Consider the following 18157-nt stretch of genomic DNA (forward strand, 5'->3'; position numbering starts at 1 on the left):
TGCTTTCCTTCCAAAATCTTGCCACAACATCCATCCATCCATCCATCCATTTTCTTACACCCTTGTCCCTAGTGGGGTCGGGAGGTCTTGCCATAACAGTTCACTGGAATTCCCTATTAAACTGGTGTCAGCCCTGTAGACTGAGATCAGAGCTTTTTGATGGCCACTCTAAAACATTGACTTTGTTGTCCTTCAGAAACTTTGTAATTAATTTGGTTTTGTGATAAGACATTATCCATTTTAAGGACCTCTTTGTGTCTAACTTTCTGGCAGATGTCTTAAATATTCTGATTCAATAATTCCCCATAACAATACCATACCATACCAACTTTATTTATGAAGCACTTTATACACCGACAGGACCAAAGTGCTACACACACAATCATAAAATACAATGCAATTATAAAATAGAAAAGATCTAATATAAAATACATATGAATATACAGACACAATAAAACCAAGTGAAACCTCTCGGATTGTGCCAAAAGCCAAAGAAAAAAAGATGGGTCTTAAGAAGGGAGTTAAAAGCAGCGAGTGAAGAGGCCTGTCTTATGCCCAAAGGAAGATCATTCCATAGCTTGGGAGCTGCCGCAGAAAAAGCACGGTCCCCTCTGAGCTTGCACTTTGTCTTTGGTGCCTTCAGAAGCAGCTGATCAGCTGACCTGAGGGAACAGGAGGCTGTGTAACAGCTCAGACAGATAGGGAGGGGCAAGGCCATTAAGAGCTTTAAAAACAAATAAAAGGATTTTAGAATTAATCCTAAAATGTACTGGCAACCAGTGTAAGGAAGCTAAAATAGGGGAAATATGGTCAAATTTTCGTGTACCTGTTAAAAGACGTGCCAACTTCTTTTAACAGCCTTTTGCACCCTCTGAAGCTGGAAAATATATAAATCATTGACTCCTGTATAAAGTGCATTACAGTTATCCAGCCGTGTGGTCCCAAATGCATGGATCACTGTTTCGAAGTGCTGCCTGGCTGATGGCGTAGAGTTGAGTTGTGATCGTAGAGTTGTAGAGTTTACCACCCACAAGACAACTTGTGGGTGGGGAAGATGGCGCCGGTGTTTGAGGCTTGCCGTCTGACGCTCCTGTTTTGCTTTTGTCTGCTGTCCGCTTTTAAGTTTATTACAAGTGTAAACTCGCTCTCTGATTGTGTATAACAATGACCTCTATTTTGTGAAGTGCACCCGTTGCTCTTGCAGCAGACAATCCATTTAAGATGATCCTACCACTCCTGAACATTTGGGATGGGGCCAAGTTATTATTACTCTCTTCTGCCCAAACTTGAAAAAGGCTTAACCTGTGAAAACTTTGTCTTTCCTTCTGTGACTTTAGGCAAATTCAGGTTGATGACTGTGGATGAACATTTTGATTCGATTTGATCTATGTTAGAGTGTAGTTAACTTCTGAATCTAAATAAAAAAACCAAAAACATGTAATCCATCGTTCTGGCATTTATCAAATAAAATGACTTGTAAGCTCAACTGACCTAAAACAACGAACGTTTAAGATGATTTACTGTTTTACAGGACAATTAAAAATGTTTTTTAAAGGGTATGTACAATCTGGTTACAATAGCATTCAACCTGCTTTCCAGAAAACGTTTTTTTATTACATTATTTATACGCTAAATATCTGATTGTAATCGCATTCAACCTGCTTTGCTTTCTAGGAAACCTTATTTCTTTTCTTCTCTTTTTACACAGTGTACTACAACAGCGTTCAACCTGATTTCCAGGAAACCTTTTTTTTTTTTAAGTACTTGCAGTTTTGATTCTAGATTAGCGAGGGGCGCTGATGAGCTTGTTGTTGATTAGAACAGCCCCAGAAGAAACGTTCTAAAGCAGAGAAGAAGAAGAAAGATGCCGATGGTCCACGTCGGTTAAGGTAAGCAGGAAGTAAGGGTTAGAGGTAAAACCTCGTGAAAATGTGGTATTCTTTAAAGATTTGAAAGATGAACAGATGGAATTGCCGCATCCAGCTCATTATAAGTAATTTAACTGCGTGTTAAATCTAAATTTCTTAATTTCTGGTGCGAATGCGGGCACAGGACGTGGCTCTTCACGGTTGTAAATGCATTATAAAGTGATGATGGCGTGTCTCCTGTGAATGTATGTGTTGCTTATAGTGTTTACAGATCGGTAAATAGTTACAATATTGCTGTGCATCCTTTTCTCTTGTGACACAGGAGGAGAGTGAAGCCGGTGGCCTGATGCCAGCCATCAGCCAGGCTACAGCAGATGCTACAACAGATGCTACACCACGCTGACCCGCTGCTGGCAGAGGTGAGGAGGGGCAGCGTGCATATGGTGCTGGGTTGATGAGGAGAGTCGATTCAAGTCCCATCTCTTGAGTGAAACCAGATTGTAAATAGTATGTTTTTAGTAGGTTTTGTTTTTAATAATCAGCATGTCTACTGTTAAACTTTGCGAATGTTACGAACAGAAAAATGAAGCAGCAGCAGCAAAGCTCCGTTTGCCTGCTACATTGTCAGGATTAATACCACAAAGAGGAGGAAGCGTTTGTGAAAGACGTGGACTGTGTTGTATTCTGTGATCTACTTTGGGTTTAATTTTCTCCAACAAATGTAGCTGGTGTTGGTTGGTTGCACGCCACAATTCAGGAGGCAGCACATACGCACACACGTATTTACTGCCCTCATGTGGCAGCAGTAAGAAACACCACAGGGGAGCGTCACAGGACGCATTTGGAAGCTTCTGATTGTGTTTGCTGGCTTTTCCACTAAGAATTTGTGCCTGCAGAACTTCACGTAATGCATAACGTAAAATAATTTTGTTCGTTTGTATACTGCCATTTCACAACGGATGTTATGAACTTTACAAGACAATTCATATTGAAACACATAGAATCCATAGAGTCCAAATTCATGTCAAATCAGTCTGATTTATTCCATTATAAAACAGTAATAATCAGAAAATATTGGGTCTGAACAATATGGCATCACTATGTATTTAAGGTAGTGTAATGGTTTTCTGAACTGCTAGGATGGCTGTTCAAATATCTTTTTTAATTTTTAAAGGGTATCCTAACATCCACACACCAAGCATGCTTTGAGTGCTTTAGTTCTTTAATCTTGTTGAATTATCACCACAGAACATGTTACTAGCCATAGTGTGTTTAAAACCGCATGTTTATAGCATGTTTCTGGATGCATGGCTGAATTCTGTGTTACTTTGGATGTAGTAAATACAGTCAGACACCATGCTAAATTACTGCTCTCACAAACTGACACGACAAGATCAGAGTGGTCATTATGTCCCTCGTTCTTACGTCAGAGTGACAACACGTTGAAAAAATTTAAATCTCTGTTTGCATCACTGATACAATCAGTGAGGCTTTCCCTACAGTCTGCTCTGCTTTTCATTCGTCAGAGTCCTGCAGCATGTGATTGAGCTGTACTACACCCGGCGGCTGCTGTAACTGACCCGACCTTCTCGCAGGACGGTATGTTTTACTCTCACCGTTAATGGTCACACACGTTACATAATTACTGCGATCAGTGGAAAGGAAAGGTGACCCGTGGCACGGCTGAATTCTGCTCCAGCTGGGCTCTGTGCTGGACACAGTCAGACACCGTGCAACAGCCTCGTCTCATTTCTGCCAAAAACAAAATCACCTGGGCAACTGCTTTCCTCAGCTTTGTCTGGCTACACAGGAATGAGTACAGTGATGTACTTGACATTCATGATAGGTTTCTAGAAATTAATTTTCCTGCCGTATTTTCCAGCAGGGCGCCCAGTTTCCAAACGGGAAGAGACTCGACACTTTCATCTGTGGTAACTACACTTCACTGAAATGCCTTTTCCCTCTTTTTCTTTAGGCAATCACAAAGTAATTGTCTGTGGCATTATTATTATTATTATTATTACAACATTTAAAAACTACATGTTACATCTAGTTTCATGTAACACAATAACTTTTCAGACCTTTAGACAGCCAGATCGCACATGAAGCTAAAAACAGACACAGCAGGGCCACCCCTGAACAGGAATGAGGAAGACCTTGTGCCAGAAACAAGCCCTCTGTGACCTGTGGTGTTTTCTGTGACCCCTTGCCCCCACTCCTTCATAATAAAGCTGTCACTGTGCTGAAACCAACCCTGTGTGTGCTGCATTTGTGTAGTTGGAAACAAAGCGCTCTGGGAGAGATGCATAAAACACATCCAAAATATCTTCACCTCAAAGACACAACCTTCAAATAAATGGAAGGTTTAATAAATATGTTTGTATTATGCAAATTAAAGTAATCTCTTATGAGAGCAATTGTCATTATGCGATCTTTTTAGCCTGAAGAGTTTCAAATATACAAGTTCACTGAATTTTCAGCCATCCAGGCATTTTGGGGAAAAAAAACAAGCTTTAAAACTAAAATCTACATACTGGTCTTACAGTAAGTGAATAAATAGTCTGACAAAAGATGAAGACTTGACTCAGCGCCTTGGAGGCGACATTCACCTAAATTAAGAACTTACTTTCCAGAACATTCTCTGCTTGTTCAAAACAGAAATCCAAAAGCCTCTCTTGCATAGAAAGCTTTTGAAGCACGTCCTCCAAACTTTAACATTCAAAGAACATCCGAGTTGGGCTGTATTTTAGTTTACCAGTTCAGTTTCTTGAATAGATGTGATTCCCAGTCCTGCGGGTACATTACCAGCCGTGCTGGCCCTGCTCATCCGCCTCGGCGGCTAGGGAGAGCAGGACGATTTTCGGAGAGTTCTCGAAAAGCGCAGCTCTGTTCTGAGTTTGGCCCTTCTTGACCCAGTGGCCGTAGATCTTGAAGGCGCACGCGTCGATGAGTTTGCGGATGGGCTTGACGGCGTACGGGTCGCTCTTTATTACCTCCTTGGTGACGGGTTTGGCACGGCGGTAGTGGCAGTAGATGCGCATCGTGGCGAGCACAGTCATGCAGATGACCTGATGGAGAAACATAACCATTCATAACAACGGAGTGGTAGTTTCACCTTAAATCATAATCCAAATTGACTGTTTCTCTTTTGTATTTTGTCATTAATATGTAAATGATAGGTGTTTAATGAAGATTCAGTTCACAATCTAACTGCTTTGAGTGGCTCTCAACCAGAACCCAGGAAATGGGTCTTTAAGCTCAACGAAGACCCAGAAGTGCCATTAATGTAATAAAAGAGCGACCAAAGACGGCTCATTGGAGACCTGGTCAGTCTCCACATCTCTGTCATACAAAAAAATCTGGGCTGAAACTACAAGATGCCAAGAAACCCAAAGAATTTAGAATGTTTCTGTAAAAATAGCCACAAAAAAGATCTCACCTCTGTGCTTTCCAGAAAAGATTTTACACAAAGCAATAGGACTAAATATTTTACAGGGGGATCTACTACTTATTTAACTGTGATGTGCAAATCAATCTTTGTACAGTAGTCTCTGAATTGGAAATATTGTGTGTATTTTGATCATTTTCTTCTCTACACTTTCAAATGAAAAAATGTAAGTCTGTTGATTTTATTGTTGGTGTGATTTACATCCCTAGGGATGGGATTAAATACTATTTCCCTGCCCTGGATGCATTTATCAATAGAATCTGAGGGAGAAAAAAGACTCAAATTCTGTTAATAAAGTGTATAACTGATGGGAACAGACTTGGCCACAGCCTAAGAGATCGTTCAGATAAAAACAGATCTCAAAAATCTTCCAGTCCACAAGTTAATGAAATAGTTTGTTGTTAAGGAAACCGTTACCTCAACATCTGGTTCATTTTTAGCCTGTGGATGAAAACTCTCGAATCAGGCAAACTCTTCAAATGCTAGCAAACTATTTTGATTCCGTTTGTCTGGAAATCTGACGTTTCCTTACCTTGAACCGCCTGTATGGACTGAACTGTCGCACCTCGTTCACCACATACTGGGAGAAAAACGTGTGGTTCAGAGCATCTGAAGCAGTGAACCGCTGCCTTGGATCCACCACCAACATCCGGGAGATCTGAGCAAATAGCACAGCGCCACTTTTAGATTTTTCAAAGTTTACTGTAGGCAAAGACAAGCGAAACAAACCTACCAGGTCTTTGACTGTGTCAGAGCTATCCTCCCACTCTGGAGATGAGAAGTCGTAGCTCCCTGCTAAAATCATCCTGAGCATCAGCATCTGTTTTCTGTGCCAGAAAGGCGGAGAGCCGGCCAGCAGCGTGTACATGATCACACCAGCGCTCCATCTGCAAACACCAACAACAGCAAATCTGTGACCTGGTTAAGCAGAAACCATATATACCAACTATCTAACTGAAGCTCCAATAATAGCAGCATAAACGGAAAAGGTCATGTGAGACAGACATGGTTTTGTCTCTGGTCACTCACATGTCAACAGCTGTACCGTATCCTTGGTGTCCTGCATCCATGGAGCACTCGATGATCTCAGGAGCCAGGTAACCAGGCGTCCCACACACTTCTGCAATAAACACACATTCAAACAGACGGAAACTTTTACTTTTAAAAACTGAGCACAGTTCTTTCTGCTTTTTAAACATACCGCACTCTGTATCCACAAGTATGTGTACTGGTGAACAGGAATGATAAATGTTTAATCAAACAAACATCCTTCTTTCAGAACTACGTAGAAAACTGACATTTTCTAAAATGAACTGAATAATATCTACTGTATGAATTGAAGTGCAGTTGAAATCAGATACATTGTATGGAAGGACATGACCTTGTTCACCCCAAGTCAAATTAAACCTTTCCTGTTCAAGCCATTTAGTGTTAATTTTATTTCTTAAATGCGGAAATTAGATTTGTTTCAACTTTCTCTTACAGTCACTCATTTAAATAATTTTTTTTTAAAAACTTAAACTGTATTTTTTGGCCCGTTGCTCCTGGTTTTACTGAATCAGTTTTGTATATTGCTTTGCTCAAACACACTTTCTCAGCCTGCAAACATTTTTTTTTTCAGGAATGAGATCAGGGCTTTGTAATAATCACTACTAAATAAGGAGTTTATTGTCCTTACACCATTTTGTAACTAATTTGGCAGTATGAATAGGGTCAATGTCCAAGTCGAAGGCTTATTTGTACAGTACAGACCAAAGGTTTGGACACACCTTTCTAATTCAATGGGTTTTCTTTATTTTCATGACTATTTATAAGGCTAGAAATCCCACTTATTAACCTGACAGGGCACACCTATGAAGTGAAAACCATTTCAGGTGACTACCTCTTGAAGCTCATCAAGAAAATGCAGAGTGTGTGCAAAGCAGTAATCCCAGCAAAAGGTTGTTACTTTGAAGAAACTAGAATATAAGGGGTATTTTCAATTGTTTTACACTTTTTTGTTTAGTGCATATTTTCACATGTGTTATTCATAGTTTTGATGCCTTCAGTGTGAATCTACAATGTCAATAGTCATGAAAATAAAGGAAATTCATTGAATTAAAAGGTGTGTCCAAACTTTTGGTCTGTACTGTATAATGTCATAATATGAAACTTTCATACTTCAAAAATGTTTTTTCCTGCTTTATGTCTTCTGTTTTGGTGAAGTGCACCAGTGTGTGTAAATATCTCTTTGCAAAAGTAAATTATAAAATATCTGAATCTCTTTTGCATGAAAAAAAAAATCCAAACCCAGAATTTGGTGGATACATTTACTAAAAGGAAACTATCTTTCACCTCTTTAATGGATGTGGATAACTGCTGAAATTTCTCTCTATTTTTGTTTTTTAATATAAATTTATATTATAATGAGAAGACTGATATATTTCGGCACATGTATTGTGCATCAATAATCTTATAAGTCTGATATTTATGGACTTTAAATGAAGGTGCTACGTGTCAGGTAAAACTTTACTTCCTGTTATGATTGTAAATGTTAATAAACAATAAATGTGACTAATAAAAAAATCCTTTCTAGGTAAATAAGTTCCCATCATTACACTCTTGTCTCAGCATTATTAACATTTTCATAATTGTATGATCAGTGATGACTGATAAATAATAGTACTATCCTTTGAGTTATAAATACTAACATTCAACATGGAAGTGCAGTAAAAGAGTCGGGATGTGAGAACTTCTACTGAGCCTCTAAATAGATTTGTTTTTTCAGTTCACCGCTTGCATTATTTTTTTTATATCTTTAACACACACACACACACACACACACACACACACACACACACACACACACACACACACACACACACACACACACACACACACACACACACACACACAAAAGAATCTGCTTTACAAATGTATAAAAAAATATCTATTTTTAGGTGTGTTTTTTTTTACATTTTTGGATTTGAGAATGGGCCAGAACTCAAAGTCAAGTTTAAGTATTGGCATTTTTCAGAGCGTGTTTTAGAGATATCACCACACTGAGATGATAAATCTCCACCCAAACCATTTACGTCATCCAGCAGAGGAACAGTTCATCAGAAACTTTTCCTTGCCAGCTACTACTCTTAATGATCTTAAGCTTTCTGAGAAGTCTATTTAGAAAGCTCAGCGTACTGCGACCCTCGGTGGCGGTACGCTGTGTCCTGTGCTGTTCATAGCAGGAAGCACACTTTGCAACCAGATCCAGATTTACGCCCCCCGACCACCAACTGCTGCTGTACTGACCAGCACACTCTGCAGGAGCAGGAAGTGACACTGTAGCTATTGTTGAACTTTGAGTCAAAGCTTGGAGTTGTCATTATGTCTGTTTTGTAAGGATTTATGTACCGGTAACTTAAAAGGTGATTTTGATGAGACGTCTGCCATGTTTAATTTTATTTATTTATTTATTTATTTATTTATTTGTTTGTTTGTTTGTTTGTTTGTTTATTATTCTTTTATTGTAGGTGCGGCTTATAGTATGGTGCCCTCTATAGTCCGGAAAATACGGTAACTTAAAAGGTAATTTTGATGAGACGTCTGCCGTGTTTAAATTGGTCACTATGGAAACAGTTCACTCACCTTTCAGTGTCTGTCCTGGCTGGATCTGCACAGCAAAGCCAAAATCTGTGAGTTTGATGTTCATATTGTCATCCAGCAAGATGTTCTCAGGTTTGAGGTCCCGATGAACGATGTTCTGGCTGTGAAGGAACTGGAGCACCTCCAGCAAAGCACGCATAATCTTTCTAAAAGGAGTAACACGTTAAATTGTAAAATGTCTTTAAAAACATTACAGTGACTAAGAAAACTTGCTTTCTGACCTGGCTTCTTTCTCTGTCAAAGTTACTTTCTCTGTGAGGTAGTCAAAAAGTTCCCCTTTCTTCATCCTGAGGGAAAGAAAATGAGACATTGGAGAAGCTGCAGCCTATCTGACGTGTTATATCTGTCAATCCTGACACTTACAGATCAAAAACCAGGAAAAAAAAGGCTTTGGACTCATAGCAATCTTTCAGCCGTACTGGAGATGAGAATTCAGTTCATCAGTGGATCAGCTAAATATTATTGGATAAAGGTACAAAAAAATCTTTCCAGTTAAACTAAGAATAAGAGAAAGTGCTTACTGATGTTTTCCTGCCCGCAAACTTTCCTAAGAATGTCGATCTCCTTCACTGTCGCTTCTCTGATCTCCTCGATCTCCTGCGGAGTCATTTTGTCAGACGGGGTGATATCTATGATCTTTACTGCATATTCCTGATCCGTGCGCTTGTCCACACAGCGACGGACCACACTGCTTACTCCCCTGTCGAACGAAGAGAGGAAACATCAGCTTGTGTGATTGATATCTGAGCAGAAACTTTACATGTCTGTTCACTTTAGTTGGAACTTCAGTTTTATATGACAATTTAGGTTTTTATCTGCCTTTTTTAACATTCATTTGCACACACAAATGAATTAAAATTGGAATAGTATTCTGATGACTTTTTTTAAAGGTTAAGTCTCAGAGTTGAACCTGCTGAAACGAAACCCCCCTGACTGCGGATCTGACTGTCAATGAACAGAATGTCCTCACTTCCAGCGACCCGCTGACCTGTATGTGAGAAATGCATTGACGTTATGTAATGACTCAGCATGACTGCCTTTACCAAAACCCTCTTAGAGCTGAAACCTTTGTCCACAACACGCTGAAGTTAATGAATGCTGCCTCCTGCACACTGAGCCTTACGTAACATCTGACAGGCGGCGGGAATGACAAGGAGCAAGCTCTGGGTTCCGTGGCAATTCACTAAAAACTCATGGGACGCATCTCACATTTAGTCAATTCACAACCACAAACGTAAAAAGTGCGAAGGAAACGAAGAGAAAGGGATCCATGGACTTCAGGATGTTTTACAAATAAAAACCTGAAAAGAGGGGCGGGCATGCAATGATCTAAAATAAAAACTATTCACACCCTGAGAAATTTTCTACACATTGTGTTTTTGCTTTTTTCCTACACCTATACGTTTTTAATACTCAAACAAATTAGACAGTCAAACACAGATAAAGTAAAAACAAAATACAGTTTTCAAATTATGCTTTAAGTTATTAGATCCAAACTATCCAAACTGGTCTTTTTCTAAAATATAATTGACCTTCTTGTTAAATTATTATAAAACTTTGATCAATAGTAATGCTGGTTCAATGATGCACTAATGCAAACCTACCAAGAGATATCTGCCAATCTAAACTGACTCTTTGGGCAAGAAGTATGGAAAACGCTCTGTAAATATAATATTTGTGGAAAATTAATATGAAGAATGCCATTGTTGAACTGAGCCTTTTTGCTGCACAAGCCCTGTAGAGGAAACAGCATTACTCTAGTCAAACAAGACCAAAGCTAAACTTTTCAGATTAACTGTAAAACATAAAGTGTTTTACAATCAGTGACACCCTGAACACACCTTCCTCATTATGAAACATTGTGCTGGCAGCATCATGCTACGGTGAAACATATGTCCATAATCCACATTTTAAAAAAAGAGACATCCTACTCAGTTGTATCTGAGTATGTGATTTCTGACAACTACACAGTCATTTTTATCTTGTAATCTTGTACAGTGTATTGTTATTATTATTATTATTATTATTATTATTATTATTATTATTATTATTATTATTATTATTATTTATTATTATTATTACTGTTCGAAGCCCATGGAGTGAGCACATGGCCAATGCAAGTCATGGTCTTCTTATTTGACTCCCTCCGCCCACGAGGCATCATTTTTATATAACAATTTTTGACATGCTTTATTGTCTGTATGGTAAAGCTTTGTCTGTTTTTTTTTTGTCTGACTTTATCTACGTAGAATCTCAAGGTGAGATGAACCATTTATACCATTTTATGTATTTAAAGTAATGTAAAGTAATTCGGCCACAGTTTTATTTGGATGCATGCAGTGCTGCCTGCATGACTTATTATTATGGTTTTTTTCAGTATGTTTGTTTACAGTGTTTTCTTGATTTGTTTTTTTCTTCTTGTGAAGCACCTTGACATGACATGACATGTTTAAACAGGTGAGAAACATCTTCCCAAGGGCCTGCCGCGTCAGGCCAGGAACCCATTATAACTGCTCGCAGTTCTAGTTATTTTTGTTTTTTATATATTTTTAACTTTTTGATTTTGTGTGAACCTAGATATCTCGATGTTACTGTAATACCTGTATTTTGAAATCTGAAGGCTTTAGATCATGGATTTCAAACTCTTATCCATCAACGACTGTCGTCCTTCATCTGTTACATGCGTCATTACGCGTCCTGCAGACCTGTTAAAATGACTGAATAACCTCTACAGCTTGCATCCAACTTTGATGGAGTCCAACTAATGATCTACGTTTTTGACTGAGGTGTGTTGAAGCAGAGACAAATAAAAGTTGTAGGACATCCTTCTCCAAGGACTGGAGATCCTTGGTTTAGTTCAAAGCATATTTATATGGACTGACATTGACAAAGTCTAGACTAAAATCTAACTCAGTCGTTTGAGAACCTATATTTGTATCCCTGTATATCAATTAGGTGATGCTTTCTGTTAATTTATCACATCAAATCTTAATATGGTGCATGAGGTTAAATGTACTGCCAACTATACTTTACGGCTAAAAATCCTAGCTCCTGAGAAGAGCAGGGTAAATGTTTACAGGCAGAGTGCTTGTAGCAACCCAGATAAGGATGCAAAAGACAATTTTACCTTATGATTCTTTAAAAAAAAAACCCGCAACCGAGTCTCTGAAGGGCAGAACATGTTTGAACCTTCAGTAGTTCAGTCTCTCATGTTGCTTGCTCATATACCTGCCCAGAATCTCCTTGGGGTCGTACTTGTCGTAGAACTCCTTTGCTCCCACCCAGTCTGGGATCTCCTCCTCTTTGGTCATGATGGAGAAACGCTGGTTCACTTCCAAATGTGTGTAAAGCTGTTTTCCTCTTATAGCTCACAGCACACTGCAGGAAACACACACTCTCAAAACAACACTGGCACAACACAGGCGGTTCTCAAGTTGATCTGAGTGTCAAATAACTTTTAATGAGTAATTCCTAGGGCTGGACAATAAATCGTGAACAACATATGTAGTGACAAAGAGGTAGGCAAAGGACTTGCTTTAGCCTCTAAGCCTTAGTAAGGTTGGTGGCATCAACTCATTCGCTGTCTGGTTACTAAGCAACAACTTGTTGAGTAACACACACAGGCGTGGCTTGGCTTTGCCACCTTAACTGCTGCAGACCTGTACACCTTTCCTGTGAATAAAACAGGAACGGTCATGCCACCAGTTTGGGAGTATTTCAGATATTGAAAACAAAAAAACAAATCAATAATTATCTATAAGACTGATATTAAACACTTATATCGTGATATGTTTTTCAGTCACATCGTCCATCTCTAGCAATTCATTAATTCCTGTTTCTGTGATGGACTGACCATCTGTCCAGGGTATTCACTTCCTCTCGACCTTTAAGATTAAGTAGGCATGTAGCAGGTGTGATAGGTCAGTGACTTCCAATTTCCTTTGGTATAAATATGACATGCATGGCCTGATTTTCTCAGCTACTCTTCTAAATAGGAAAGAATTGAGAATATTTCAATCAAGCCCAGAGATTGGATACTAAAGGGGTACTTTGGAGGAGGTCAACAAGTTTCCTTAACCACTAGATGCTGTCAAAGGACAATCAAAGGATTTAATTGTCCTACTCTCACTTATAAATGTAGGGAGTTTGCTAAATGAGGAAAGGATTTGCTCTAGAACTGCATGCAGTAGCCTGATGATGCCAAGGATCAGCCTTTAGGATGCAAGCACTCCAAAATGGGACTGGCACAAAAACAAGGGGTAGACGAAAATGCATTTCATGTCCACTGTTAAGTATAATTGAGAGCCTGTAGTGTTATGGGCCCAGGGAAATTTGATAGTGCATCACAAACCTTTTAGCTTTTAAGGACATTTTAAATACAGATCTGTTTCTTCCAGAAAACTGTGAATGAGTCATTATCGGTTGTTTAGAAGCAGAATACTCTGAACAAATAATTTATGGTCAAGTGAAGACAGAAATGATTCACCAAAAACATTTTCCTCCCTAGCCACATCTGTCCTCAGATCTAAACTCTTTAGAAAGATGGAGGGTGAGCTGATAAAAACTTGGACTCAGGACAAGAGTGACTGTAACCAGGAAATAGTCAGAGATCATTCTTTTATAATTCAAACTTCTGATGTCTGAAGACGTTTTGCCTTACAAAGTAATATTTTTGCCCCCCGTTGAATAAAAGTACTCAAATGAAAAGCTGTTCTAGATTTTTCATTGTGTGATGATGCTTCCATTTGAAATCAGATCCTTTTAGTATCTTCATTTATCCATCTCCAGTAAAGCCAAACGTAAAACCTTTGCTTACTCACCGCGTCTTTCAGTTTTTTCTTTCAGCTGCTCCAGAGGGACTCCATGCTTAAACTGGACGTCCTTCCAAAAAGCGTAAAATCCGCCACAAAGAAATCCAGTCAGACCCCAGTGCTGCGGAATAGCTGTAGGATCGCTGGTCCCATGTTATAAAGGTTGAGCCTTAATGTCAAATGCCAAAAATAAATGGCTTCTTCCGCAGCAGCAGCAGCTCAGCACGTGCACACAGTAGAGATCCCCAAACTCACACCCAGCAGCTTCTTCTCCCTCAGCTGTGGACACTTTGAAACGCTTCCCATGTTCAGTTTGTGGCCTGCACTGAGATTAGAGTGACACGACAGGTGCTGCAGCCCTGAGGTATCCCTGCTTTGAAGCTCCTAAATCTAATTGAAGAGTGTAACAGATAAGAATAGAAACATTTGAGCGTAGTGTAATGTAGTCTGACTGAGGAGGCAGTGAAATAAAACACAGCGACATTATCATCCAAGTGCTTTATTCGTTTTCTCCCTGTTACAACCAAACCATAAGATGAGAACTAGGAGCTTTATTCTACATGTTATTTGAGGTTTTATAATGAAAGCACTGCTAATGAAAAGCCCTGTTAAAATTACACTCAAAACGTGACACCAAAATATATAAACAGTATTTATAAGACTATCATTACAAACTCTGCAGAAGTGTTCTCACAACAAAATAATGTTGCCCAAAGTCAATTATTTAAATAAAGCATGTTTATTGATTGATTTATTGATCCCTTTTAGATTACGCCCCACTAGAATCTGGTGAGCTGACGTGATTTCAACTCTGCAGGACTTCGTCTCCATCTCAAGAAAAACCTAAAGAGACAAAAAAAAGTTCACTGAGAGGTGTGTTCTACTTTGTGAATAACAGGAAATATCCTTCCATAGATTATATTATAAATACAATAAGCAAACCAGGAATGAGGCTTAAAAAGTCACACTACTCCCCCTAGTGGTAGTATTGAATAATGCAACACCGTCTTCCATAATACTGCAAAGTCACCCCGAGTCCTATTTTACTCTCTCAAACTACTCTTCTCATTTTGTTATCCCCATCAGAAAAAAAAGATGGATAGAGGAAAATGTAAATGAGCTTTTATTAAAAAATATAACTATGACAGCTTGCCATTTCTTAATTACTGCACAATCTAATGTGACAATTGTGCAACAAACTTTGCATGTGTTCAGTGTTGTATTCAATCATTTGAATGAAAAGTTGAGTGGAAGGTAAAGGTTTGATTAAAAGCGGTGTTCCTGTGTCAACACCAGGAACACCAGTAGCAGAGGTTTTTGAAGCAAAGCAGTTTAAGGAGTTTGGAGGTGATTCATAAGATGTGGGCTGTGGCTGGACTCAGAGCTTCAAGTGCCACCCGACACATACGTATTCACAACATGGACTACAACTGTCACGTTCCTTGTTTTAAAGCCACTTCTAAACTGCAGCCATTATCAGAAGCGCCTTAATTAGACTAAGGAGATAACGGATTGAGTCTTCAGAGACAGAAATAGGATATCTATAAGGAAATAATAGAGCACCTCATGCGTCCTTCTGTCAAGCTTTGTAGAGATGCTGATTTTTTTTTTTCAAGAGGACTTGAGATGTCTTCAAACTCCTAAAAGTATCTGACCATTGGTTTTTGATTGGTCAACAATGTTGGGGTGACCTCAAACAGTCTTTGGAAAATTGTCAAGAGGAAGATGAATGACAACTAAAAGTTAATGCGGAAGATCTGAAGGTCGCATAAAAGCAAACTGGGCTTCCTCAACACCTTAGCAGAACTGCAGGCTGATGTCCTCCATGCTACGCTGCATTAGTGCAGTAATTCATGCAAAAGGAGCCTAAACCAGTTTCAGCCCGTACATTCAGTACACAATGTATTAAAATTTGATTTCCGAATCACATGCAGGAGGAAAAGGAAAAGCAGAAGGCTTGGATTTTATTGAAGAATCTAACTTTATTTTAAATATATTCTATAAAAGCATTTAGCATTTAGATTATGCACTGGTAAGGAGATAAAACTTTAAATTGACTGTTTTTTAAATAGAATTAAAAAAATTATAAAGCTACATTGGCAAACAGATTCAGAAATAACCAGAATTTGTTTATTTATTGTATTTTTTTGCGTATGTACACTTACCATTAGCAGACCTGCACTGTTTGAGTACCTCGCTGAATCCCTCACAGAGCTTCAGGTCACTCTGGTTCTGAGCACATTCCAGGAACTGCTTGAGTTCGTAGGAGCAGACCTCCTGCTGCTGCTGGCCTGCTTGCTGCTGGTACGGCTCCTATGGACAGAAACCACATGAAGATGTGCTGACAGACCCACTGAATGTGTAGAAAGAAACTTTTTGTGTCTGCAGTTCCTTCCAGAGATATAATTCTTACAGTACAAAGTGTAAAACACAAGTCGGGCTTACATGTGTTCCACTTAAGATGTTTATCTCATTACAAGCAATACTTCCAGGCTGCATTTCATATATTTTCCTGTTTTTGTTGTCAAATGTGCTTCTTTTTCTTTTAATTTTGTTCCTGCATTCATCTTTCAAGTATTGTTATTTGCACTTACATATTTTAGCTCTTAAACATTTATTTACATAGAAATGCAGAGAAGGTTAATTCTGGTGTATGCCAACAGGTGTGTTTTTGAACTCGACTTCTCGATTTGAACTGACTCCATTGTTTTCTTTAAAGAGGTTATTCTTGCTTACAGTACTGAATCTTTATCATCTCTTCACTGATCCAAACAAGAGCTTTAGCTGTCATGTACACTTTATCACCTTTCTTTACTGGATCTGTGATTAAAGTCCTGCCAGCTGTCTGGTAAACAAAATAATCTTCTCTAACACGATCCTGGTATCCCAGCAGGCTGCTCGTCGGTTTACCTGGTACGTGACGTCAGGATTGGCAGCCTCAGAGCGTCCTCCGCTAAAGGCTCCGGTCATAGCGTGGCCGATGGTGTGTCCCACGGCAGAGCCCACCGCCACACCGGCGGCCGTCGATGCCATCTGTGCGAACAAACCTGGCTGTCTGGGCGCTGCAGCCGGAGCGCCCACTGCAGACGGAGCGGCCTGCATGGGGACCGGGGCGTGAGATGGTGCACTGGCCATTGGTGGAGGTGATGGTGGTGCCCGGCTGTGAAAAGTAAATTTCAATTTAAAAGGTCAATTAACTAGAGGCCAAACTTAAAAGTACAAAACTGTTTTTTGCTAGCAGAGATAATGTTAAAAATTAAATCTGCGCCACTGTGGACTAATAAACTAAAATTAAATATGGGGTTTAATAATACAGGGGTTTGTTCACAACGAGTTTTTCCCATTTGGAAAAAAATAAATGTACAAATTACACAGCAGTGCAGCCTGGTGTTGTTTAAGGTCACTGACTTGGAGGTTTCTTCAGGTTGTGTTACACAGCAGAGTTGGTCAGACTAAACATCACTGTTCATTATGTTGATGTGCACTTCTACACTTAAAAAAAACACCAGCTAGACTATTAAGCCACCAGGTTTTCAATAACCTAAATAAAAACAAAAAACTATTTATATCCAAAACAATGTTACCTCAGTTTCAGATACAACCAGTATCTTGGGTGAAATATCTGTGTAGCCTTAATGTCTATATGCGTTTGTATTCTTTATAAATATAGAATACAAACGCTGGTTTAAATAGAAATGTTCGTTGCTGTAAGACGTTTTAGCGCAGTGTGACCTTCAGTCCTTTCAGTCGATCACGTCTGGAACAACTAGATTCTCTGGTTAAAACATAAATATCCAAATGTCGTTTTACATCACTGACAGCAGTAGATCTCATTAAGTTTCCTGGCTCAGTCTCTGTCTGACACATGACACTGTTACCGTTACCGCAATGTTAGCATGTAGGCTAACTCGCGCCCCAAATTCATACGGTTTCAACAACTTCTGACATCAATACATATATTATTACCTGGCGGGAGGGCTCATCCTGGCGGGCCGGCTTCTGCTTCCCCGTGGCATTTTCAATAACTAGGTTTGTTTCACTGTCACTGTGAGAAAAGACCGACGCAACTCTGAGCCGCAGCGACACACGCTCGCAGTTTTATCTCGACCTTTAGTTAATCCGGAACTTTCCGTGTGTTACATCAGCTGTGCTCCGGGTGACTTCCGGTGCCTCAAAAACAATTGTGTAACTCACAAATTATAAGTTAATTGTTTTAAATAACTATTTGTGTCTCCTTGTATTCGTTTTATACAAATCCTTTGACTAATGCGCAAATTTTAAAACATTTTTGAATAGGGTTTTTATTTTATCTAAAACATGCGGGAACTTTTGTGATTGGTCAGAAAATTTGGCAAAATAGGGCAAAGAGAATTGAAGGTCAGGAGTAA

General features: G+C 39.2%; 2 protein-coding genes, 1 long non-coding RNA gene and 1 other non-coding gene across 4 annotated transcripts; 2 read left to right on the forward strand and 2 right to left on the reverse strand.

Annotated features, from left to right (window-relative positions):
• The first annotated feature begins 383 nt into the window (after positions 1-383).
• Positions 384-4120, forward strand: LOC111612021. Its single transcript, XR_002754365.1, has 3 exons — positions 384-1889; positions 2191-2287; positions 3395-4120. It is a non-coding gene; the product is annotated as an uncharacterized LOC111612021 (long non-coding RNA).
• Positions 2887-14071, reverse strand: phkg1 (phosphorylase kinase catalytic subunit gamma 1). Its single transcript, XM_005801073.2, has 10 exons — positions 13779-14071; positions 12187-12336; positions 9480-9658; positions 9322-9376; positions 9180-9245; positions 8941-9104; positions 6346-6436; positions 6050-6203; positions 5849-5974; positions 2887-4936 (listed from the first exon to the last, which is right to left on the reverse strand). The coding sequence occupies exons 2-10, from the start codon at positions 12267-12269 to the stop codon at positions 4670-4672; spliced, it is 1185 nt and encodes a 394-aa protein (XP_005801130.1). The 5' UTR covers positions 12270-12336; positions 13779-14071; the 3' UTR covers positions 2887-4669.
• LOC111612106 lies at positions 3174-3249 on the forward strand. The gene has a single exon (XR_002754409.1). It is a non-coding gene; the product is annotated as a small nucleolar RNA SNORA15 (small nucleolar RNA).
• Positions 14072-14248: 177 nt separating the features above from the next.
• Positions 14249-17895, reverse strand: chchd2 (coiled-coil-helix-coiled-coil-helix domain containing 2). The gene is made up of 4 exons (XM_005801048.2): positions 17736-17895; positions 16680-16929; positions 15935-16082; positions 14249-14612 (listed from the first exon to the last, which is right to left on the reverse strand). Exons 1-4 carry the CDS (start codon positions 17783-17785, stop codon positions 14602-14604), a joined length of 459 nt encoding a protein of 152 aa, XP_005801105.1. The 5' UTR covers positions 17786-17895; the 3' UTR covers positions 14249-14601.
• Positions 17896-18157: the final 262 nt, after the last annotated feature.

This window comes from Xiphophorus maculatus, chromosome 18 (assembly GCF_002775205.1).
Source record: "Xiphophorus maculatus strain JP 163 A chromosome 18, X_maculatus-5.0-male, whole genome shotgun sequence".
Lineage (NCBI taxonomy): Eukaryota > Metazoa > Chordata > Actinopteri > Cyprinodontiformes > Poeciliidae > Xiphophorus > Xiphophorus maculatus.